The sequence below is a fragment of the Peromyscus californicus genome, unplaced genomic scaffold (genome assembly GCF_007827085.1).
Source record: "Peromyscus californicus insignis strain IS unplaced genomic scaffold, ASM782708v3 Scaffold_18__1_contigs__length_77618521, whole genome shotgun sequence".
NCBI classification, from domain to species: Eukaryota; Metazoa; Chordata; class Mammalia; order Rodentia; family Cricetidae; genus Peromyscus; species Peromyscus californicus.
In genome coordinates, this window is record NW_026294480.1 from 53,254,142 (window position 1) to 53,279,848 (window position 25,707).

The window sequence follows — 25,707 nt, forward strand, 5'->3', positions numbered from 1 at the left end:
AGCTTTAAAAAAAAAAAAACTAAGGGGGCATGTCACTGCAGAGATGGCTCAGCCGTTAAGATCACTAGCTGCTCTTCTGGAAGACTACGGTTTGATTCTCAGCATCCATATGACTGCTTACAACCATCTGTAACTCCAGCTCCAGAGGATCCATTGCCCCCTTCTGGCCTGCATGGGCACTGGGAACACACGTGATGCAAACATACCCATAGGCAAACCATAGGGAGGGAGGGGGGAGAGAGGGGGGAGAGAGGGGAGAGAGGGGGGAGAGAGGGGGAGAGAGGGGGGAGGGGGAGGGGGAGAGAGGGGGGAGGGGGGAGAGGGGAGAGGAGGGGGAGGGGAGAGGAGGGGGAGGGGGGAGAGGAGGGGGAGGGTTTCAAATGTTCAAGCCAGGCCCAGTCTCTCTCTTCCTGCTGCCTGCTGATCTGGCTTTAGAGCTCTTAGCTACTTCTCCAGCACCGCACCTGCCTGCATGCACGATTTTTCCTGCCATTATGAAAATGGACTAAATCTCTAATACTGTAAGCTAGCTCTAATTAAATGTTTTCCTTTATAAGATTTGCCATGATCATGGTGTCTCTTCACAGCAAAAGAGTATTGACTAAGACAATGAATTCACTTGATAATGATTTAGCATATCACAATATATATTGAAACATCACTATGTACCTGCCTGATATACCTCAAATATGCATATTGCTGCAGGATATTTGATCACACTGTGAACCCTGAGATCGCATTATTTACTTGAGAAACCTGTTTCTAGGTGTGGTATGGTTCATCCCTAGCTCATACCTTTAATCCAAGAGCCTTCTGCTTGACTATTGTAAATAGGATTAAATAAAGTCAACCACAGGTCAAGAGGTGGAGCAAGGAGGGCTGAAGGGATGTCTCAGTGGTTAGGGGCACTGGCCGCTCTCCCAGACCTGGGTTCAATTCCCAGCACCCACATGGCAGCTCACACTTGTTTGTAGCTCCAGTTCCAGGGGGTCTGACACACTCACACAGAAATACATGCAGGCAAAACACCAATGCACATAAAATAAAAAGAAATCATTAAAAAAATTTAGCCGGGCCAGACGGTGGTGGCGCACGCCTTTAATCCCAGCACTTGGGAGGCAGAGCCAGGAGGATCTTCGTGAGTTCAAGGCCAGCCTCGTCTACAGAGCGAGATCCAGGAAAGGCGCAAAGCTACACAGAGAAACCTTGTCTCGAAAAACCAAAAAAAAAAAAAAAAAAAAAAAAAAAAGAGGTGGAGCAAGTAACCAGCTGACAGGAGGTGAACATAGGAAAAATGATAGCGAGTAAGAGGGAGTCAGGAGGATGGATAGAGAGACACACAGGAAGTAGAAGGGAGGGACATTCAGTGTGAGGAGTTTTGTTTGAGACAGCATAGGAGAAAGCTCTCATCTGTGGAAGATCAGCTGGTGCTTTCTCTGCCTCTCTGGACTAGCAGAAGTGGGGAAAAAAAACAAGAGTAAAAGGAGTGAGAACTTTGTTGTGTTTTGAGGTGGGATCTATGTAAGGTGGTTATTAAGGCAAAGATCCCATTGGATCTAGTGGCTTTTTAGGATAGATCAAAAACGGTCCATGTGCACAGACACATGATAAGTAAAATCAATTTTAGAAAATTAAAAAGAAAGAAGATGACAAGGAGGAGAGTGTGGGAGGTGGTATTCACATACAGATGTTAGTGGAGGAGAGTGTGGGAGGCAAGTATTCACATACAGATGTTAGTGGAGGGGATTGTGGGAGGCAGGTATTCACATACAGATGTTAGTGGAGGAGAGTGTGGGAGGCAGGTATTCACACACAGATGTTAGTGGAGGAGAGTGTGGGAGGTATTCACACACAGATGTTAGTGGAGGAGAGTGTGGGAGGCAGGTATTCACACACAGATGTTAGTGGAGGAGAGTGTGGGAGGCAGATATTCACACACAGATGTTAGTGGAGGAGAGTGTGGGAGGGAGGTATTCACATACAGATGTTAGTGGAGGACAGTGTGGGAGGGAGGTATTCACACACAGATGTTAGTGGAGGAGAGTGTGGGAAGGAGGTATTCACATACAGATGTTAGTGGAGGAGAGTGTGGGAAGGAGGTATTCACACACAGATGTTAGTGGAGGACAGTGTGGGAGGGAGGTGCTCACATACAGATGTTAGTGGAGGAGAGTGTGGGAGGGAGGTGCTCACATGCAGATGTTAATATAGGACACCTTATCCTGGCTTATGCTGTGCTCTGAATGTGAAAAGTCTCCTACAAGCAGTTCATGTGTCTGAGCATTTGGTTTCCAGCTGGGCTGCCATTTGGTAAGATTTTGGGACCATTAAGAGGTGGAGCCTGGTGGAGGAAGTGGGTCACTGGGGACAGGCTTGAGACTTTATAGCCTGGTGCCACTTTCTCTTCATTTTCTCTGCCTCCTTGCTGCTGATACACTGTGACCGGCTGACTTCCTGCTCCTGACACCAAGTCTCCTATGCCCCGGTGGAAATATATCTTCAAACTGTAAGTCAGAATAAACCTTGTTTTCTGTGATCTGCTTTTGTCAGAGTATTTTATCCCAGCACCAGGAAAAGTAACTACAGGTTGTTCTAGTGAAAATGAAAGCAGCTAAACAAAATCTTAGGCTGCCAAGTCATGGCCAGTTCCTTCTTTACAGGGATGGAGCACTACCCTAGGGTACTCCTTCTAGATATTGTCTGATGAGTGAGTGTGTCTGGTTTTAAAAGATTTAACTTGGCCAGGTATGGTGGCACATGCTTGTAATCTGACCACTCAATAGGCTGAGGCAGGATGATGTCTACTTTGAAGCTAATATGGGCTTTAGAGCAAAACCCTATCCCCCTAATAAAACAAAAACAAATGAAAACTTCCATTTTGCTGCAGTTTTTGCTAAATGTAGGTAGGTAGGCAAATTCCAAACTGAATGGCGTAGATAAAGCATCTTGTGAAGGGGCCAAGTCTAACCCTACCCCAAGGTGGATTTGATATTCTCTTGAGAATACTGCAATGTGTGGATTAGTCATATGCTTATACAAAGGGGATCCTAGTTTTGTCTTATCTAAAACTTTTTGATAACTTCATATCTGAGGACCGTATTTACATCATTTCCACCCTCCCCTCTCACTTCTTACCAAACTCCCTCTCAAATTCATGATCTCTTCCTTAATTATTACACACACACACACACACACACACACACACACACACACACACACACACACACACACACCTTACTGAGTCCATTTAGTGTTGATCGCATGTGTATGTGTTTAGGGCTGACCCCTTGGAATTGGACAACCTTTCGGGGCCTTGTCCCTGATGAAGAGCAATGCCCCCTCTCTCAGCAGCTATTCATCATCTCTGCCTCTTACAGAGATTAGGCCTTGTGACATTTCCCCCACCCACATTGGCATGTCAAACTGGTGTCATTCTGCAGGGCTTGTTTGGGCGACCATATTGTTGAATTTTCATGGGTGTGGCTTCCCTGTCCTGTAAATAAATATATCTTACTGAGTCAGTCTTTGGAGAGGGTCATTGGCTTTCCTGTTGGGCAGGGGTACTGATTGCTTTTCTCCCTCGGTAGCTTGCACAGACCTTCAGGTACCGTGAGAGCTAATCCTCAGGGAGAAGACTTCCAGACCTGTTTAAGCTTGATCCCGCCAAGGGCTACATACAAAGTGTGTGATGTCCAGAGCAGGAGGTTCTCGCCTTCAGGTTCTGGGAGGAATCAAGGGCAAAGGCAATAAGGATTTATTTTAAAAATATAGAACACTGGACTTATCTTTATTTATGAAGAAAATAATGGGAATGACTTACATGTTCTACATCAGGACAGTAATTAAGCCATTAAGCATTAACAAACTTTCAAAATGGAGGAGGTAGGGAGCAAGGTGACTCGGGGGGGGGGGGGGGGGGGGGGGGGGGGGGGGGGGGGTAAAAGTGCATGTCTTCTGAGCCTGATGACTTGACTTGATCCTCATGTCCCACCCTGGAGGGATGCTGGAAGGAAGAGAAGCAACCTAGAAAAGTGCTCTGACCTCCCCATGAGCTGTGTGGCATGTGTGCACCTGTCCACACTGCCCGGCTAAATAGTGTTTTGTTATCCCCCACACAAATATGCACTCACACTTCACGGATAAAACCTCAGAGCAATTTCAAACTAGAATGAATGTTTCTGTAAACAGATCATAAATTAAAAACTTTACAGATATGCACAAGCTCAGAGTTGATTATGTCTAACCAAGGTTATTAACACCAAGCAACTTTAACTACTAGGCCAGCCTCTTTTGCCAAGTCTGGCTGATAAAGACCTACTCCCTGTGCAAATCTCTTAGCAGCTTGTCTCCCAGAGCACTGTGCCCTCAGTCTCAGGTCACAGCCTGTAAACCAGGAAACCTGAGGCTGAGCATTGCCATGGTTACTCACTCCCCTCAGATGTAGCCTTTGTAACCTTTTTTATTGAAAATGTTTGTTGTTGAATGTGTATATAAGCTATGTGAACAAAGAGGATAGAGAGAATTGGAACTAGAGATTTAGAACTAGAGATTTAGAACTGAAGAATGAGAGATGGAAATAAAAAGAGCATGACCCTCAGATCGTGTATGTGAGTCTTTTCCCCTCAGGTCGATAGAAACTTATTCCTAATGACCCTCAGACAAAAAAGGTTCTTAAAGCCCTGCTGCTCTGAAGGCATTCTTTTATGCAACCCTGGTTGCAGTCTTGAGAACTGGTCTCTTGGGCTGCAGTAGTGATGCAAGCCTGTTAGCCCAGCACAACATTGAGAAAGGGGAAGGTAGTCAGTCACACATTTGATGCTAATGTGACCTGTATGTTGTATTCCAGGTTAGCCTGGAATACACAGTGATCCTGTCTCCAAAAATGGAAACAAAACCAAGACCAGCCCTACACTGTGGGCTGGGACTACTGCCCAGTGGTGGGTACTTGCTTAGCATACAGAAGACCTTGGGCTTGTTCCTACAACCACAATTTGTCAATTTTACAGTGTAACTTGTAACCAAGAGAAAAGTGCTTTATATATTTCTATAGCAGCCATTACAATAATTATGTTCCTGGGTCGGGAGACCGGGGAATTGGGTGAAGACCGAGGTTCCAGAGATTAACATGAAAGGTGCAAGATGGGAAGCCCTTCCCTGCCTGGGCTTCACTCAATCAAGGGAGCATGCTCAAGAGAGCTAGCATTGTAAGAACATCGTGGGCGGCAGGTACTGTGCAAATATCATAGGAAATGTCAAGCAGAGCCCTTTCCCCTCTCTTGGAGCCAGATCATAGTCCAGGTCTGGCACGTTTCTGAGCTCATCAGTGTCTCTCCTTTATAGGATAGCTCCACCCTATAATTCCCCATGAGCTCTAGAAGACCCCTTGTAAAGAGGTACAAGAACCTATGAACCCTAGTAGCTGCCCTCCAGACTCAAATCCGTGCTTGTAACGGGGACAGCTGGAGTTCACATGTAGAGCACTAAACCTGGAAAGTGAACACAATAAAAATAATGGTTTCAAGGGGTTGGAGAGAGGGCTTAGCAGTTGAGTGGGAGCTGTCCTCACAAAGGAACCAATTTTGTATCATGGCCAGGCCACTTACAACATGTAGCTGAAGCTCCGGGGGATCTGACACCTTTTCTGGAACATACACACCCATACACATACATAAAAATAAAATCTTTAAGGATAAATATTTAACTGAATGATTTTATCCAATTGTCATCATCAGGCTGTACAATTTTGTATATATTGTTCTTTTATGTGCACGGTAAACATATGCCCATGTTCTACATTGTCTCCATAATTCACACTTGGAGTTGGGCATGCTGATACCTACCTGTAAACATTCTAGCATGCTAGAGGCTGAGGTCCTGGGTTGGATCATTCCAAGTTCTTGGCCTCCTCTACAAAGAATTGGAAATAAAGGCTCACATGGCTTTGCACAAGAACAAGATGACCTTATCTGGAACCAAACAATGGCACAGACTTACCTTCAAGATTGACAGTGGACCACATGAGGGGCCTAATTATTATTTGGAGATTTCTTTTATGGGGCTTGGGAGAAGGAAAGGTTGATTACCAAGCAAGGGCACTCTGTTTTGATAGACAGGCTTGAGTTATGCAAATCCTTGGTCACTGTACCTGTCACTTCCCACAATGCCTGTGATCTTCATCATATACATGCCCCAAATGGGAAATAGGGGAATCTCCTTAAACATTTACTTAAAGTCACAGTTTTCCTTTCCTGCATATGCACCCAAATCCAGTTCAGTCCACATCAGCTGTCACGAATCTTAAAAGGTCTTATTAATAGAAACAAACCTGGAGCCAGGTACTGGGGTCAACACTGGAAGATCAGAGAAGCAGAACAAGCCACAGCCACCTAACCTTGCCAGTTCCTCAGCTGATCCTGTTTCCTCAGACTGGAAGCCTCTGAGTCCTCATCCAAATGAATCTCAGCTGAACTGCTGCTCAAAAGCCTAAAAGTTTAACCAGCTCTAGTTCCTGGTTTTCACGCCTTATATACCTTTCTGTTCCTGCCATCACTTCCTAGGATTAAAGGCATGAGTCACCATTCCTGGCTGTTTCCAGTGTGGCTTTGAACTCACAGAGATCTGGATGGATCTCTGCCTCCCAAGTGATAGGATTAAAGGTGTGTGTGCCACCATTTTCTGGTCTCTATGTCTATCTAGTGGCTGTTCTGTCCTCTGACCCCACATAAGTTTATTAGGGTGCACAATATATTGGGGGACATAATATATCACCACACATCAGCCTTTCCGATCATCCTATCCCAATCCATTGGGAATATGGATTTGATGAGACAGGATGATCTAAATTTGACTGTGGCTAGGGGCAGAGAACCTGTGGGATTGTTCAGAGATGAGGCTACATGTAGCCCACTGCAGGCTGGGTTGGGAAGGAGGTGTGTGTGAAGGGTCTACACAGGTGAAGGACTTAGGATACCAAGGACATTATTACAAAACCAAATAGGATCCAGACTAAGTTCTCTACTGTGGTTGTCTGTTTCAACCTTAAGCTCTAGGCTAGAACGGGCTACATGCAAGGTTCTATCTCAGAGAAGCAAACAAGCAGTCCAGCTAAAGGACATTTGCAAGTTGTCATGAATGGAGTCAGGTCCTTCTCTGGTTCATTGTCAGTGCTCAAGGCCTAGCCCATTGCTTGGCACTCAGGTAGGTGCTTAGCAAATATTTGTCGATTAAGGGGATGAATATTGATGTTTCATAGTTTCTCAAGCAACTTCTTTCTTTCACAAGTTGCGGTCAAAAGTCAGCATTTAAGAGTTTCCTGTCTCCTACCTGCAATGTGGGTCCTGGCGAACAAACTGAAGTCATCAAGATTGTGGCAAGCCCCTTTACCCACCGACTTGTCTCTCTGGCCCTGATACACAACCCTTTATAATAAAAACAATACAGACTCCAATCATCTGCTCTCCTGTCTCTCCTAGAATATGGCAGCCGAAGGAGAAGCCCTTGAGGAGAGGATTTCCGAATTTGATGAAGATTCGGCCTCTGAGTTCTCTGCTCTTCTCGGTGTGGATGCGTTTCAGGTCATAAAGAGACGAGAAGAAGAAGACCATCAGGAACGAATGAAAATGAAGAAAGGTTTTAACTCGCACATGCGCAGTGAGGCCAAGCGATTAAAGACCTTCGAGACCTATGACACACTCAGATCATGGACGCCACAGGACATGGCAGCCGCTGGGTTTTACCACACTGGGGTGAAACTTGGGGTTCAGTGCTTCTGCTGTAGCTTAATCCTCTTTTGCACCAGACTCAGGAATCTTCCCATAGAAAGTCACAAGAAATTCCGTCCAGGATGTGAGTTCCTTTTGGGCAAAGACGTCGGTAACATTGGCAAGTATGACATAAGGGTGAAGAGTCCCGAGAAGCTGAGAGGTGGCAAAGCAAGGTACCAAGAAGAGGAGGCCAGACTGGAGTCCTTTGAGAAATGGCCGTTTTATGCCCATGGGACATCTCCCCGTGTGCTCTCAGCAGCTGGCTTTGTCTTTACAGGTAACTGGATTCCATTTTGTGGTGTTTCTGTAAAACATGAAGTTTAGTTTCCATTTTTTAAAAATGTGTGTGTGTGTGTGTGTGTGTGTGTGTGTGTGTGTGTGTGTGTGTGTGTGTGATATTTGCCCTGTGAGTGCAGGTGTCCAGAGAGTCCAGAAAAGAACATGATAGCCTCTGGAGCACTGGTTTCACGTGATTGTGAACTGTCTAGAGTGGGTGCTGGGAACCAAGCTCCAGTCCCTGCAAGAGCCCTCTTAGTCACTGAGCCATCTCTCCCGCCCTCTGTTCCTCCTCCTCCTCCTCCTCCTCCTCCTCCTCCTCCTCCTCCTCCCCCCCCTCCTCCCCCTCCTCCTCTCCTCCTCTCCTCATCCTCCTCCTTCTCCTTCTTCTTTCTCTCCTTGTTTTCTTCTTCCTCTTCCTTCTCTCCCTTCTCTTCTTTCTCCTTTTTGTCCTCCTCCTCCTCTTCTTCTCCTACTACCTCTGGTTAATCATTCTTTATTTGTTAAATGTGTTAGAGGAGATCTAGTTTATAGAACATCAACTTTAATAATTTTACTTCCACTTTAATTTACTTTTAGTGAAGTGTTATTAGCTTGCCAAGTATGTGTAAAATGAAAGGTTCTTTTCTGTAAATGTGGACCTTAGGAGCTATTAATTAAAGGTTGAGCATGTAGCTCATTACTAGAGGGTTAACTTGGCCATTGCCTTAGTTCCAGCACAGGAAAACAAAAATAAAAAGACTCTGGAAAACACTAGTTCAGTTCATAAGGTCATGAAAATGGATCATGGGATAGCTCCATCCCACTTTCCTCTAGTTTTATGAACATCACTACTCATGTATTTCCTTGATTCGTTTAATTTCTATAGTTTTGGAAGGATTCTTTCACTTGTTTAACCCCCATCCATGAGGCAAACTGCCTTTGAGCACACTGCACCTTGAAATGCCTTAGCCACACACAGGTGTTAGGACAGATGTGAATGATAATTATAGCAGCGTCTGCAGTGTGCAGAGTACCCACTTACGCTATGCATGGATTGAACACTAATTCTAATTCAGCCAGTTTGCCCTTCCCCCACATTTCATAGGTTACTTCACTGAGTTTCAAAGAATTAGAGAAATGTGCCTCCTTTTCCATAGAAAAGGCATGGCAAAGCTAACTCTTAGGCCTTCTAGGGGAATCACTCCAGTGAGTCCTATATTTGCTCGCTTCTTAATCACTTTGGTCTAGGAGAAGCCAGTGTGTGAGGACTGTGTATATGGAGGAAGGGATGGCTGGGGGATGGAGGTCCAGAGCTCGGAAGGGAGTCATTTAGGGCAGTGGGACTGTGGACGGGGATTCAGCCAGAGAGGTCATGGAAGAACAGGCATGCTGGAGTCTGTCTTGTTCTGGAACAAGATGATCAGCTCCAAGGTCTCACCTGGTGCCATTGCTGGCCAGTCAAAATGTTTTTCTGCATCTGTAGGTAAAAGGGACACTGTGCAGTGTTTCTCCTGCAGTGGATGCTTGGGAAACTGGGAAGAAGGAGATGATCCTTGGAAGGAGCATGCCAAGTGGTTCCCCAAGTAAGCAGACAAACCCTTTATTCTTATTTTCAAGGTTTATTGTTGGTTTTGGTTTTGTTTGTTTTTGTTATTTATTTATTTATTTAATTTTTTATTTTATAATTAACTTAATTTCACATATCAGTCATGGATTCCCCTGTCCTCCCTCCTCCCACCCCCCAGCTGTCCCCCCCAACCCACCCCCCATTCCCACCTCCTCCAAGGCAAGGTCTTCCCTGGGGAGTCAGCCCAGCCTGGAAGACTTAGCCGAGGCAGGTCCAGTCTTCTGCTCCCTACACCAAGGCTGAGCAAAGTGTCCTAGCATAGGTCCCAGGCTCCAAAAAGTCAGGTCATGCACCAAGGACAGGTCCCGGCTACACTGCCTGGGGGCCTCCTAAACAGTTCAAGCTAATCAACTGTCCCACTTATCCAGAGGTCCTGCTCCAGTTCCATGGGGGCTCCTCCGCCATTGGTTCACAGTTCATGCATTTCCACTAGTTTGGCTATTTGTCCCAGTGCTTTTTCCAATCATGGTCTCAACATCTCTTGCTCATACAGTCCCTCCTCTCTCTTGCCGATTGGACTCCCGGAGCTCCATCTGGGGCTCGGTCGTGGATCTTTGCATCCGCTTCCATCAGACACTGGATGAGAGTTCTATCATGACAGCCGGGGTGTTCGGCCATCCGATCACCAGAGCAGTTCAGCTCAGGCACCCTCTTGACCATTGCCAGTAGTCTACAGTGGAGGTATCTTTGTGGATTTCTGGGGACCTCTCTAGCACTCTGCTTCTTCCTATTCTCCTGGAGTCTACATTCATCATGGTATCTCCCTCCCCATTCTCCCACTCTGCTCCTGATCCAGCTGGGACCTCCCACTCCCCTAAGCTCTCTTTCCCCGGACCCTTGCCTTCCACTAACCCCCTACCCACAGTTTGTTCATGTAGATCCCATCCATTTCTCTGTCGTTGGGGAATCCCTGTGTCTTTCTTAGGGTCCTCTTTACTAGTCCCTGGAGCTGTGGGCTGCAGTCTGGTTATCCTTTGCTTTACATCTAGTATCCACCTATGAGTGAGTACATACCATGTTTGTCTTTCTGAGTCTGGGTTACCTCACTCAGGATGATTTTTTCTAGATCCATCCATTTGCCTGCCAAACTCATAATGTCATTGTTTTTCTCTGCTGAATAGTACTCCATTGTGTATATGTACCACATTTTATTTATCCATTCTTCAATTGAAGGGCATCTAGGTTGTTTCCAGGTCCTGGATATTACAAATAATGCTGCTATGAACATAGTTGAGCATGTGTCCCCGTAGTATGATTGAGCATTCCTTGGGTATAGGCCCAAGAGTGGTATAGCTGGGTCTTGAGGGAGGTTAATTCCAAATTTTCTAAGAAAGCGCCATATTGATTTTTAAAGTGGCTGTACAAGTTTGCTTTCCCACCAACAGTGGAGGAGTGTTCCCCTTGCTCCACATCCTCTCCAACATAAGCTGTCTTCAGTGTTTTTGATCTTAGCCATTCTCACGGGTGTAAGACGGCATCCCAGAGTCATTTTGATTTGCATTTCCCTGATGATTAAGGATGTTGAGCAATTCCTTAAATGTCTTTCAGCCATTTGAGTTTCTTCTGTTGAGAATTCTCTGTTTAGCTCTATAACCCATTTTTTTTTAATTGGACTATTGGGTATTTTGATGTCTAATTTCTTGAGTTCTTTATATGTTCTGGATATCAGCCCTCTGTCAGATGTGGAGTTGGTGAAGATCTTTTCCCATTCTGTAGGCTGTCATTTTGTCTTGTTGACCATGTCCTTTGCCCTACAAAAGCTTTTCAGTTTCAAAAGTGAGTGCTGAGCACTGAATTCACATCTTCTGCAAATACATTAAGTGCCCACTCTCCAGCCCCTTTCACTGTTACTAAATAATTTTTTTTTCCCTGAGACAGGGTTTCTCTGTGTAGTCCTGACTGTCCTGGAACTCACTCTGTAGAGCAGGCTGGCCTTGAACTCACAGAGATCCCTCTGTCTCTGCCTTCTGAATGCTAGGATTAAAGGTGTGTGCTAACACTGCCCCACTAAATGGTGTTTTGTTTTTTTTATCCCCAGTCCTACAAAATGTCTTGTCAAGTAGCAGTTTCATAATTTACCTTAACTAACAAATGAGTTCATCTGAACAGGGATGGAAATGGTGTATAAGTAAAAGAAGATGATATGTTTAAAATATTACAGGTTGGGGGGGGGCAGTGGTGGTGCACGCCTTTAATTCCAGCACTTGGGAGGCAGAGACAGGTGCATCTCTGTGAGTCTGAGGCCCGCCTGGTCTACAAAGTGAGTTCCAGGACAGGCACCAAAGCTGCACAGAAAAGCCCTGTTTCTAAAAACAAAAAAAAACAACAACAAAATCTAACAGATGGTTTCACACCCTATGGAACCTGCACAAAATGAAGATGCTTACTGGATGCGGTGGCACACATCTGTAATCCCAGTGCTAGGAGGGAGGAGGCAGTAGAATCAGGAGTTCAAAGCCATCTTCTGATTAAAAAAAAAAAAATGGCAAGGAGACCAGATGCCTGGGTCACCACACACCAGGACCACAGGAGGGAGAGCAAGTGGATTTTACTTCAGAGAATCAGAGTTTTTGTTATTGTGGTGGTCTTTCACCTGCTTAGGAAAGGAATCATATTTTAATCATTTTTTTTTTTTTTTTTTTTTTTTTTTGGTTTTTCGAGACAGGGTTTCTCTGTGTAGCTTTGCGCCTTTCCTGGAACTCACTTTGGAGACCAGGCTGGCCTCGAACTCACAGAGATCCGCCTGGCTCTGCCTCCCGAGTGCTGGGATTAAAGGCGTGCGCCACCACCGCCCGGCTTTAATCATTTTTAATAATGCATTTAGTGGTGGTTTTGTGTACCTATTGTTTTTGTTTCTGCCACATACAATTTCATTCCTTTAACTGGTTTCCAAACTTTTATTATGGAAATCTCACAAAGTACAGAAAGTATAGTGAGCACCTCTCCGAGTCTGGCCAAGTCATATTTCACCTGTGTCTTTCCCGCCATCTGCTCGGATTACTAAGGATCAGGTTATGTCAAAGCAAATTCCAGCTAACACATGGTTCCATTTGTTATTCTTTTAGTGTATAACTTTATTTTTATTTATTTATTTATTTATTTATTTTGGTTTTTTGAGACAGGGTTTCTCTGTGTAGCTTTGTGCCTTTCCTGGGACTCAGTTGGTAGCCCAGGCTGGCCTCGAACTCACAGAGATCCGCCTGGCTCTGCCTCCCAAGTGCTGGAATTAAAGGCATGCGCCACCACTGCCCGGCTTAGTGTATAACTTTAAATAGTGATTTAAAAAAAGAAAAAAGAACCATGGTATCATTATGTTTCCTAAAAAGATGAGAATTAATGCCTAATACCATTAAATATCATCGCCAGTATTCAAGGCCCTTCTCCCTCCATCTCTTGGGATTTTTTTACATTGATTTTGTGTGTGTATGTATGTGTGTGTGTGTGTTGCACACTCTGCTTACTGTGAATCACTATCTTTGATTCTATTGCATATGTGTTTCAAGGTAAGAGCAGTAAGCCTGTAGTCCAGGTTTCTCTTGGGGGACTGGTTGACGTCAAGAGTATGACATCACCACCACAACACAGGGAGAGGCTGTCTTGAAATCAAAATTAAAATGACATGAAGGATTGTCATAGTCGGCTTTCTGTTGCTGTTGCTTTCTGTTGCACCATGACCAAAAGCAACCAGAGAAGGAGAGGGTTTGCATGTCCAGATGACAGTCCACCACTGAGGGACATCAGGGCAGGAACATACGCAGGAACACACAGACACCATGAAAGAATGCTGCTTGCTGCCTTGTTCCCAGGTTCATACCCTGCTACCTTTCTCATGCCTCCCAGGACTGCCTGCCCAGGGAGGGCACTGCCCACAGTGGACTGGACCCTCCCACATCAATCATTAATCAAGAAAATGCCCCGCAAACTTGCCTACAGACTGATCTGGTGGAGGCATTTTCTCAACTGTGGCTCCCTCTTCCCAGATGACTCTAGTTTGTGTCAAATTGACAAAATAACTAACCGGCACAAGGTTTGATTTTTAAATAATGATATATTTTATTATTGATATAATTAAATTTTTTCTAACAGCATGATGTTAGTCCTCATGAGTATGGTTTCAGGAAATTTTTGACAGTTTTATTGAGGTATCAAATTCAACAATTTGATGGGTATTTTGCAAATATTTATCGTGATATAGATAATCTTTGTCACAGTATTGGGGTAATTTTTAATTATATTTTTCATTATAGGTGTGAATTCCTTCAAAGTAAGAAATCCTCAGAGGAAATTGCCCAGTATATTAAAAGCTACGAGGGATTTGTCCATGTAACGGTAATTCACAACAGCAAACTCTTGACAATAGTGTGTGTTCATCATCTAGTAATATCTGAATCCTCAGGGTGAGGATTTTTATTTTCCATGGATCCATTCTCCCGCCTCTCCTCTGCAGAGTGGAGGCACAACAATCTTGTGGTCTTGCTAAGCTGGAACCGTGTGAGGTAGTTTTGCAGGCTGGCTTTGGGTGGCTTCTGCTGCCTCCTCATCTTCCCTCTGACTGAGGCCACTGCCCTGGCTTCCTGCTGCCTCCCTCTGGATGCCTGACTCAGCATTCTGTCCTAGTTTCTGGTGAGAGCAAGGCCCTCAGAGCTGGCTCCTACCCCTGACTGTCTAGGCTCTAAAGTAGTAAGGACTTCCTGGTGGCAAGAGGTGGGAAACTTAGCCCAAACAGAAGCCAAGGGAGGGTGTCATGGTTGACTGACTCAGAGGCAGCGTCTGCAGAAAGCACAGACTGAAAGTCTGGGTGCAGTTTTCTCAGAGGGAGAGTTGCTCAATTGGAAAGGTCCTTCTGAGGCGAGCTTCCTTCCTGTGGCTCAGTTCCTCATGAGTGTGTGAGTGACTGCAGTTCTGTTGCTGAGCTGTGTGTCCCCTAAGAGTGACCCTGAGAAAGTTCCCATTTCCAACATCAATGGGAATCAACCCAAAACTAAAGGACTGCTTTGGGAACAATTCTGCTGTTCTAAGGAAACTTGGCTTTAGTGGGGGAAGTCCTTCACTTGCAGCTCACAGATAGATGTGTATTTTATAAATCAGTCAGTAACCTGAATTTCTTTCCCTCAGGGAGAACATTTTGTGAATTCCTGGGTCAGAAGAGAATTACCTATGGTGTCAGGTAAAACCTCGGGCACATTCCAAACACTTTGCTTCTTTCTTTCCTTTCCTGCATTCCTCCACACTCCCATGTCTGTGTGGTGCCACATGTATACAGGTGCTTTTGGAAGTCAGACGGGGGTATCAGATCCCTTGGAGCTGGAGTAGCAGGCATCTGTGAAAGCCTGATGTGATTGCTGGGAATTGAACTTGGGTCCTCTGGAAGAGTAGTAAATGCTCTTAACCACAGAGCCATCTCTCCAGCCCTCATCAACTTGCTTTAAAAATTACATTCATGGGCTGGAGAGATGGCTCAGAGGTTAAGAGCACCGACTGCTCTTCCAAAGGTCCTGAGTTCAATTCCCAGCACCCACATGGTGGCTCACAACCATCTGTAATGAGATCTGGTGCCCTCTTCTGTATACATAATAAATAAATAAATCTTTAAAGCTGGGCGGTGGTGGCGCACGCCTTTAATCCCAGCACTCGGGAGGCAGAGCCAGGCGGATCTCTGTGAGTTCGAGGCCAGCCTGGGCTACCAAGTGAGTTCCAGGAGAGGCGCAAAGCTACACAGAGAAACCCTGTCTCGAAAAAAAAAAAATTACATTCATAAGTGACTTCCCTGTTATGGAAGGACTTTGGTTTGTTTCTGTTTTTCTTTATGGGTGGGAGAGATGGCTCAGAGCTCCAGCTCACTTACTGCTTTGCAAAGGACTCGGGTTAGGTTCCCAGCACATGTATGGCAGCTCACAACTCTGCAAGTCCAGCTGCAGAGGATCCAGTGCCCTCCTCTGACCTCCATGAACACTCCACCCATGTGGTGCAGTCAAACATGCAGAAAAAACACCTACATCAAAAATAAAAATAAATAAATCTTTAAAAGTAAACTTTTTAAAATTTACACTCAATTTTTTACTTAGTGTTGTATGTGGGTGTGCATGGGTCCCATGTGTGAAGGTGCAAAATCAGAGGACAACTTACAGGAGGTGGTTCTCATCTTCTACCATGAGGACTCCAGGAATTAGTTAAAAGCTTGTTAGGTTTAGCAGCAAACATACCACAGAGTCATTGAAGTGGCTTAGTTTTGAGTGTAGGTGAGCATAGCTAAACTACAGTACAGGCGGGGCCATGGCTGATGTTTCCCTTAAAACAACTAAAATCTTGGATAAACTGTTTTGGAAACACTTTCAGGGTCCTTCCTATCCCAGGCTGGCCTCAAACTCAAATGAACCTTGAACTTTTGGCCCTCTTGCTGAGTGCTGAGACAGAGCTTCTCAGGTGCTGGGGATGGAACCAACCTAGGACTTCCTGAATGCCAAGAGAGCACTCTGCAAACTGAGCTATATCCCCCGTCCCCCAAAGTGTTCGTAATTGGCACAGTGCACTGTGAAGAAACAAAGAAATATTCACACTACAGTGAGGTGACTTCATGCTTTTCTAACCACCCTCAATTATTTTGACACAAGCACAATACCCCAGATCATTCCACCTGCACACACAGCTAACTTGAACTTTGCAATCAAAGCCTGCTGCTCTCACCTACATCTGTTTTTCAAGCTTACTGCAATGACAGCGTCTTCGCTAATGAAGAACTAAGGCTGGACACCTTTAAGGACTGGCCCCATGAATCCCCTGGGGCTGTTGAAGCTCTGGTGAGAGCAGGCCTTTTCTACACAGGTGAGTCGGCTTTGTATTTTTCTTTATTTTATGTGTATGAGTGTTTGCCTGCATGTGTTCCTGCCACAAGCCTGTGTGGTGCCCTCAGAGGCCAGACAGGGTGTTGGATCCTCTGGAACTGGGGTTATAAATGGCTGTGAGCCATCAGGTGGCTGCTGGAACCAAACCCGACTCCTTTGCAGATCCACAAGTGACCTTACAGCTCAGCCTCTCTCTGGTACCTCGTCAGTATCTTGTGTCCAGCACACACTCCAATCCTGCTCCTGCCTTTCTCTTCACACTCCACCATTTGTCATGGATCTCCTTGGGGGCCCCCAAGACCTTCAAATTCCATAGCTCAGCCTCTGAACATGTGGATTCTGCAGTCACTCCATCAACAGACATCTTCCACTGGCACAAATGATCTCACCACACAGTCTGGACCCTTTGTCTCCTCCTGGCTGCCTCCCTCAAGTCTCAAGATGACGTGTCCTATTTCTAATGAAACACAGCTGGCAATAATGTGAGAAGAGACAAGGGATTCTTCATAATCTAGCTAGCATAGAGATGCCTAAATTTGTTCTTCCATCTCACCCCCCAACAAGTATATTCTTTCTGATTTATTCTTTAAGCAAATGCTTATTGATCGTCTGTGTCTGTGAAAGTCATTGGTGTCCACATCAAACAAAAATCTCTGCTCTCACTGATCTTCTGTTCCAGATTCTGATGGCAAATCTTCCAGGATGAGTTTGCGAGAGGGTGTTCATCAGAGCACACCATGTGCAGGAACATTCAGTGGCTATTACTGAACACCCCATCGTAGGACCAAGAGTCCTGTGTGAACTAGTGCCCCCTAGTGACCCATGCATGACTTTGCCACACAATCCAATTGGAGCTGCAAATAGGATTTCACTAGTGAAATCTGGTGTTATTATCTGCTTGTGAGTTGACAGGTGTATGTGCTGTTGAACTGACCATATTCCCTTATTCTAGGCAAAAATGACACTGTCCGGTGTTTTTCCTGTGGAGGATGTATGTCGAAATGGGAGGAAGGTGACGACCCATTAGAAGATCATACCAAGTTTTTTCCCAAGTGAGCATGGTGAATTCTCTTGACTTGGAATGTACTTCAATGGTTATCCCTCTCTGTCCACGTTTTCCCTGTGGATAGGATCTGCCCCGTCCTCTGGTTCCTGTTGTGAAGGATACATCCTTATAGCCTCATCTCTTTCCTCCCATGACACTCCCTGTCTAGCTTTTATCTCATTAGAGTTAGATCTTGGTTCTGGTTGTGTGCATATACACACTTAAAGACAGGGTCTCTCTATGAGCCCAGACTGTCTTAGAAATGCTATCCAGCACAGTAGGACTTGAACCCATGATCCTTCTGCCTCGGTCTCCCAAGTGCTGGCTCTACAGAGACATACCACCATGTCTGACGATTCCATGGCTTTCTGATTCTTTTGATTGCAAACTAGTTTTCCTGTCCTCCTCATTCTAGAATTTAGGGTTTTCTATTGCTATTGTCTAAGATGTTCCAAGTGCTTTTCTTTTTCCAGTGCTGGGGAGGGAACCAGTGAGTTGGACACGCGAGGCAAGACCTTTACTGTTGAGCTACTCTGACCCCTTTTCAGTCAATCTTCTAGTTAATTTTTATCTCCTTTCTACACATAAAAAACTGTATAAAAGTTCAATTTCAAAATGAAATTTATTGTTTTCACTTAGAAATTAAAATATATTTTCAGAGATAAATATATACAGATTGAAAAGTGAGTACTTCTGGGCATAGTGTTGAACATTTAGAATCCTAGCTCTTGGAAAGCTAGAGGAAGAAAATCATAGCTTTGTTTTATACTAAAGGCTTTAATATGAATTATCTAAAATCTACTCTATTTTAAAAATCCAGCACTTGTAATTGAGAAATAAATGTCTTTTGCTATGGTATCCCTTTGAAGGCATGAAAATCTGCAACTGTGTTGGTGTCTCTGTGGTCTTTGTTCAGTTCCACAGTTGTGTCCTGTGTGCACGCAATGCATGCCTAAAATTGCACTAAATCGTTTTGGCCTTAGAAAAATTTAAGTTTAATTATTTAACTTTTAAATGTAACAGGTTTTTTTTTGCTTTTTTCTATTTGTTTTGTTTTTGTATGTGTGGGGTTTTTTGTTTGTTTTGTTTTGGTTTTGACACAGGGTTTCTCTGTCTAGCAACCCTGGCTGTCCTAGAACTCACTCTGTATGCGAGGCTGGCCTTGAACTCACAGAGATCCACCTGTCTCTGCCTCCCAAGTGCTGGGGTTGAACACATGTGCCAGTATCCAACCAATTATGAAGTTTTAAATAATTATTTGGTCTTGAGATAGAATAGTAATAGTAATAATAGTATCCCAAGTCCTTAATATTTTTTTTAAAGATTTATTTCTTTATCATGTACACAATGTTCTGCCTGCATGTATCCCTGCACACCAGAAGAGGGCACCAGATCTCATTATAGATGGTTGTGAGCCACCATGTGGTTGCTGGGAATTGAACTCAGGACCTCTGGAAGAGCAGCCAGTGCTCTTAACCTCTGAGCCATCTCGCCAGCCCCTTAATAATATTTTTAAATATTATTTTTATTAACATTCATTAATTATATATGATAATGATATTTTCATATATAAACATTATGACCTTTACACATATAGAGAGACAGTGTATTCCAATCATGGTCACCGCCATCCTCCGATCGCCCTCTCTTATCTCCCTCGAGTTCTCCTTAGTTCCTGTCCTTTTAAAATCACATGTCAGGGCTATGTAGCAAGACCTATCCTCAACTGAAATAAAGAAATAAATGGAGTGTTTCCATCTAATTTTGAAGTTAGAAGATGCTCGACCACAATGGTCACTTTTTTCTTTTTCCTTTACTTATTTTTTAAAATATTTGATTTTATGTGCATGGGTGTTTTGCCTGCATTTATCTCTGTGTACTACGTATATGCCTGGTGCTCACAGAGCTCAGAAGGGGGTATTAGATCCCCTAGAACTAGAGTTATAGGAGGTTGTGAGCTATCTGATATGGGTTTTGTCCTTTGTTGTCCTTTTTATGAATCTAAAGTTTTCTCGTTTTTTACTCTTTAAAATTTTTATTTATTATTACTTTGTTTCTTCCGTAAATGTGTGTTTATGAGTATATGCGTGTATTTACATTGTGTGTACTATATATAGGTCAAAGGGAGACATGGAACAATCCAGCCCCCTTTTTTTTCAAGACAGAATTCTCTGTGTAGCCCTGGCTGTCCTGGAACTCACTCTGTATACCAGGTTGGCCTTGAACTCAGAGACCTGCTTGTCTTTGCCTCCGGAGTGCTGGGATTAAAGGCATTCTGCCACCGCTTGGGAGCATCCGCTTCTTTAAGTTCCCATCTTGTTCCCTTGAAACAGGGTCTCTCACTGAACCTGAGCTGAGCTAGCATCCAGCAAGCCCCAGTAATCCTTTCGCCTCCACACCCACAGTGCTGGGAAACTGTGTTTTATCCTTTAAGCTCCTTGTAGCTGTTTCATGGACAGGCACTAACTATGTGCTCATTCCAACACATTCCCTGGATGTCCTTACCATTACTTTACAACCCACTTTCATGGTGTTATTGAAAGCCACAGTCTGAGTGTCATATACAACACAACACTACAGAATCACTGAAACTGTCAGCTTTCTACTTCAGTCTCGGCCCCAAATCTTCATGTTTCTTAAAAACCCAACACAAGCACTTAATTGCATGCAACTATTTTGTGACTTTTATCTCCTCTGTTCAGCTGTGTATTTCTTCAAAACCTGAAGTCCTCTGCAGAAGAGATTCCTGCCTTTCAGAACTATTGCCCATTTCCGGAAGCCATGGTAATGGACACCACCCCTTCTCTGACTCGGCAGCACATGGTCCTGTGGTTGAACACTGTTTTGAACAGCAATTGCCAATTGTAAATGTATCATAATTAAATCAATTCTACAGTTATCCAGTAAGCATTATCAAGTGAGAAGTATAGACAGGAACTTCACAGTGGACAAGGGAGACACACTAGCTATCTTCATGAAATGCACAGTCAACTTCTCCTATGAGAAGTCTGTTGTTGAAATTCTTTCAGACTTATTAAACATTCAGACTAACTGGACCCCGTCTGTGACCTATGGAGGGTAGTAGGCTTGTTTTCTTATTTCTTTTGGGATGTACAAGGCAAGTTTTATTTTGTTTGAGACAAGTTCTCACTGTGTAGCCCAGGCTGACTTTGAACTTGCTATGTTCAAGTCCCAGACTGGCTGGGAATTTGTGATCCTCCTGCCTCAACCTTCCAAATGCTGGAATTACAAGTGTGTGCCACCATTCCTATTTGACTTTTTGTTCTTTACTGCAATTCAGGAGATCAAACCCAAGGTCTTGTGCAAGCTAGGCAAGGAATCTATGACTGGGCTGTACCCCTGGCCTACAGGTGTGTTTCTCTAACAAAGCAAGTGCCCAGCAAAATCATGAAGTCAGATGATGCTCTGACCCCCTACATGTTTCTCTGACACAGTCTAACCATCAGTTCATTGCTGACACAAACCACCTCACACTGTAGTGATGGACATGCTGCTTCTCATGCCACAGAACAGAGAACAAAGCTGGGCATGTGGCTCATGTCAGGACAACAGCACTCTGGAAGCTGAGGCAGGAGAATTATTAGGAGTCAACATCAGCCTGGACAACAGTATAAGATACTACCTCATAAAAGAGACACAAAAACAAAAGAAACACCAAAAAATAATGGAAGAAAAGTAAAGGAAAACAAAACAACAGAGCGATTTTGGGTTCACTTGATAAAGCTCTTATATTTGGATTTTTTTTTTGGCTTTTTTTTTTTTTTTTGGTTTTTTTTTTTTTTTTTTTTTTTTTTTTTTTTTTTTTTTTTTTTTTTTTTGGTTTTTCGAGACAGGGTTTCTCTGTGTAGCTTTGCGCCTTTCCTGGAACTCACTTGGTAGTCCAGGTTGGCCTCGAACTCACAGAGATCCGCCTGGCTCTGCCTCCCGAGTGCTGGGATTAAAGGCGTGCGCCACCACCGCCCGGCCAAACTTTTTTTTTTTTGTTGTTGTTTTTTGTTTTTTCGAGACAGGGTTTCTCTGTGTAGTTTTGCGCCTTTCCTGGGACTCACTTGGTAGCCCAGGCTGGCCTCGAACTCACAGAGATCCGCCTGGCTCTGCCTCCCGAGTGCTGGGATTAAAGGCGTGCGCCACCACCGCCCGGCTTTTTTTTGGTTTTTTGAGACAAGGTTTCTCTGTGTAGTTTTGGTGCCTGTCCTGGTTCTCACCCTGGAACTCACAGAGATCCGCCTGGCTCTGCCTTCTGAGCTCTGGGATTAAAGGCGTGGGCCACTACCGCATGACATATTTGGAAATTTAAAAGTGATATTACAGGAGCAAGGGATGTAGCTCAGTTGCTAGATGTTCCCATAATAGACACATACACACACAAACCTTCAACACTGAATAAAACTGGGTGAGGCATGTTTGGAGTCCCAGAAAAGAAAAAAAGACAATGAAGCCTGGAGTGTGTGGGGAGGCACATGCCTATAAAACCAGATTTGGAAATTGAGGAAGGAGGATGAGGAGTTCAATGCTCCCCTTGGCTACCTAGGGAATTCCAGACCAGCCTACACACTACATGGGACTCTCTAAAAACAAAAACAAAACAAAACAAAACCTCACAAAAGTGTGTGAATAATAACCATTCTGCATCCTGGTGTATGATATGAAACACATAGTTACTAATGACCAAGGATGGAGGCAATGCTTAATGCTTTTTGCAGGACCATTCTTGTTCTAGACTCTACAATTGTGATCACCCACACAGCACTCCCCCATAGAGAGGATGTATATTCCATGCATGTACTATCCAGGAACACACTCTTGCAGATGTGTGAGATTTATTCTTTCCTAGCTAGAGCACTCCTTCCTTCAATCAGCACTGAGTGTAGGCTGTGTTTAGAAGATGTTGGGTTTTGATGGATTGTGTTATCAATTTGATTGATAATATTGATTATATTATCAATGATAATATCATACCCAATCTTGATTTAAGAGCAGTTTTGATTTAATAAAGGATTTCTCTTTCAAAGGACACCACAGGTGAAAGCAATCACGAGGATCCAGTGGCCGTTCACTCTACGGTGGCCGGTAAGAACTTGAAAGCAACATGGGATTGTGTGTATTTGTACATAGGGATTTGAAAGGAAAGTGTATTTATAATTGTCCAAGGAGCTCCTAGAGAGGAGAGCACTGACATGGAGGGAAATGTGGGTGAGAGAGTGTCAGCATTCCTGTGACATCTTGAGAGTGAATGCAGGACTAGTGACAGCGGTCCTTGTGTGAGATCCAAACCAGCCAGTCTTAAAGGCTTCATGCAACAAGCTGGTTTCCTGAGATTTTAAATGGGAGATTAAGATGCCAGAGTATTCTTAATAAGCACACATTATGTCTAAGTCCCCAGGTCAAATAGGGCCTTGGACACATGATCCCACGTTCTGATGCTGTGAGTGGTCTGATAAGATCCCAAAGGGCAGCTCATAGATAGTCCATCCATAGCAGACAGGCAGAATCAAAGACCGGACACAACATCATAGCATTAGGATGGCCAGACTTTGATGGGCATATTCATTAATCCCAGTACTTGGGAGGTAGAGGCAGGAAGATCTCTGAGTTTGAGGCCAGCCTGAGACACAGAGCAAGTTCTAGGACAGCCATAGCTACACAGGGAACACGTGTCTCAAAAAACAAAACAAAACATTGCTAGACTTTAAAGTGCTTCCCACTGTCCCCCCTCCTCTCCGCAGACCTGGCTCAGAGTCCAACCCAGTGGTTTCAAGAGGCAAAGAGTCTGAGTGAGCAGCTGAGAGGAGCCTACACCAAGGCCACTTTCCGCCACATCAATCTGCCAGAGGTGTGTTCCAGCCTTGGCACTGACCACTTGCTTGGTTGTGACCTGTCCATGGTTTCAAAGCACATCAGCAGGCCAGTGCAAGAGACCTTGATGCTTCCTGAGGTCCTCAGCAATCTCAACTCCGTCATGTGTGTGGAGGGGGAAACTGGCAGTGGGAAGACAACCTTCCTGAAGAAAACAGCTTTTCTCTGGGCATCAGGATGCTGTCCCCTGCTGAACAGGTTCCAGCTGGTCTTCTACATCTCCCTTGGTTCCACCAGACCAGACCAGGGGCTGGCTGACATCATCTGTGGCCAACTCCTAGAGGCAGGAGGATGCATCAGTGAAGTGGGCCTGAGCAGCATCATCCAGCAGTTAAAACACCAGGTGCTGTTCCTGTTGGATGACTATCATGGGATGGACTCACTGCCCCAAGCCATCGAAACCCTGATTACAAGAAACTACCTGACCCGAACCTGCTTATTGATCACTGTCCATACAAACAGGGCCAGGAACATCCGCCCATACCTAGATACAATTCTAGAGATCAAAGAGTTTCCCTTCTGTAACACTATCTCTGTATTACGGAAGCTATTCTCACATGATCTAACCCGTGTTCAAAGGTTTATTAATTACTTTGGAAATAATGAAGATTTACAGGGAATTCACAAAACTCCTCTCTTTATGGCAGCAGTCTGTACTGACTGGTTTCAAAATCCTTCTGACCAGTCCTTTCATGATGTGGCAGCTTTCAAGTCCTATATGAAATATCTTTCCTTAAAACACAAGGCTACACCTGAGCCTCTCAAGGCCACTGTGTCCTCATGTGGCCAGCTGGCCTTGAGAGGCCTTTTTTCATTTTGTTTTGAGTTTAGTAGTGATGACCTCTCAGAAGCTGGTGTTGATGAAGATGAAGATCTGACCACCTGCTTGATGAGCAAATTCTCTGCCCAGAGACTGAGACCAGTTTATCAGTTCTTAAGTCCTTTGTTCCAAGAATTTCTGGCTGCCATGAGGCTAACTGAGCTCCTGAGTTCAGAAAGGCAGGAAGACCAAGATTTGGGACTTGGTTATTTGAGACAAATTAACTCACCCTTGAAGGCTATGAATGCCTACAGTAATTTTTTAAAGTATGTCTGTAGCCACCCGTCATCAAAGGCAGGGCCAAAAATTGTATCTCATTTGCTTCAGTTGGTGCATGATAAAGAGTCGCTGGAGAACATGTCTGAAAATGAGGATTATGTGAAGCTCCATCCAGAAACTTCCCTGAGGATAGAGTTTGTTCGGGGGTTGTGGCAGGTATCTCCTGAAGTTTTCTCTTCATTTGTTTCAGGACGTCTATTGAGCATCGCTCTAAACTTTGCTTATGAAAGCAACACAGTGGCTGCATGTTCTCCATTTATTTTGCAGTTCCTTCGAGGGAGAACACTGGCTTTGAATGTACTGAATTATCAGTACTTTGGGGACCACCCAGAAAGCCTGCTATTATTGAAGAGTATTGGGGTCTTCATAAGTGGAAATAACTGGATAAGGAGAATAGATTTTTCACTCATGGAAAAAGATTTTGAAAAATTACAGCCACCAACTACAGATGAGGACTATGCATCTGCCTTTCAACCTATGAATGAATGTGAAAAAAATTTATCTGAAAAAGAAGAGATAATAAAAAACTTTTTAGATATCCAACACCAAGCCCCACCCAACATCAGTGCTGGCTACTGGAAACTGTCCCCCAAGCTGTACAAGATCCCTAGGCTGGAAGTCAGAGTGGCCAACGTGGGTCTAGCAGACCCAGCGCTGCTCCGGGTCCTAATGGAAGTCTTCTCGGCATCACAAAATATTGAGCTCCATTTGAAGCACAGCAGTGGCTTTCTTGAAAGCATCTGCCCAGCTCTGGAGCTGAATAAGACCTCTGTCACCAAGTGCTCCATGCACAGACTAGAGCTCAGCCCAGCGGAACAGGAGCTGCTTCTCAGCCTGCCTGCCCTGCAGTCTCTTGAGGTCTCAGGGACAAACCAGTTACCAGGTATCCTCGAGTGTCACATAGCTGTTCTGATTGATACCGTGTTTTCTTATTCTTAGTTTTTGATGAATGAAACTTCTCAGGCACAAGGTCATAAATGTGCCTTGACAGAAGAGGTCTAAGTACTTTCACTGTTTGGGGCAGTGTGTAATTTAGTGACAGGCCCTGAATCATTAATGGATTTCACATAATTAAAACAAAATTAGCCTAACACTAACATCAGTATGTCATTGCTTGAGGGAAATCTAAGGGCATTTGAATGACTTGTTATTAGTAAATGGTGGACTGTGTGTGAGACGATTCTGGAGAATCATCT

The 25,707-nt window shown here is 44.3% G+C and overlaps 1 protein-coding gene across 1 annotated transcript in view; it reads left to right on the forward strand.

The window, feature by feature from the left end:
- The first annotated feature begins 1,867 nt into the window (after positions 1 to 1,867).
- Positions 1,868 to 25,707, forward strand: part of LOC128113620 (baculoviral IAP repeat-containing protein 1b-like) — a 48,062-nt gene continuing 24,222 nt past the window's right edge. Inside the window, exons 1-10 of the mRNA XM_052743436.1 lie at positions 1,868 to 2,506; positions 7,473 to 8,040; positions 9,505 to 9,604; positions 13,896 to 13,977; positions 14,764 to 14,815; positions 16,351 to 16,470; positions 17,443 to 17,542; positions 20,238 to 20,319; positions 22,569 to 22,626; positions 23,283 to 25,394. Of these exons, the coding sequence (XP_052599396.1) occupies positions 7,476 to 8,040; positions 9,505 to 9,604; positions 13,896 to 13,977; positions 14,764 to 14,815; positions 16,351 to 16,470; positions 17,443 to 17,542; positions 20,238 to 20,319; positions 22,569 to 22,626; positions 23,283 to 25,394 (3,271 nt within the window). The 5' untranslated portion in view covers positions 1,868 to 2,506; positions 7,473 to 7,475. The remainder of the gene's footprint in view (positions 2,507 to 7,472; positions 8,041 to 9,504; positions 9,605 to 13,895; positions 13,978 to 14,763; positions 14,816 to 16,350; positions 16,471 to 17,442; positions 17,543 to 20,237; positions 20,320 to 22,568; positions 22,627 to 23,282; positions 25,395 to 25,707) is intronic.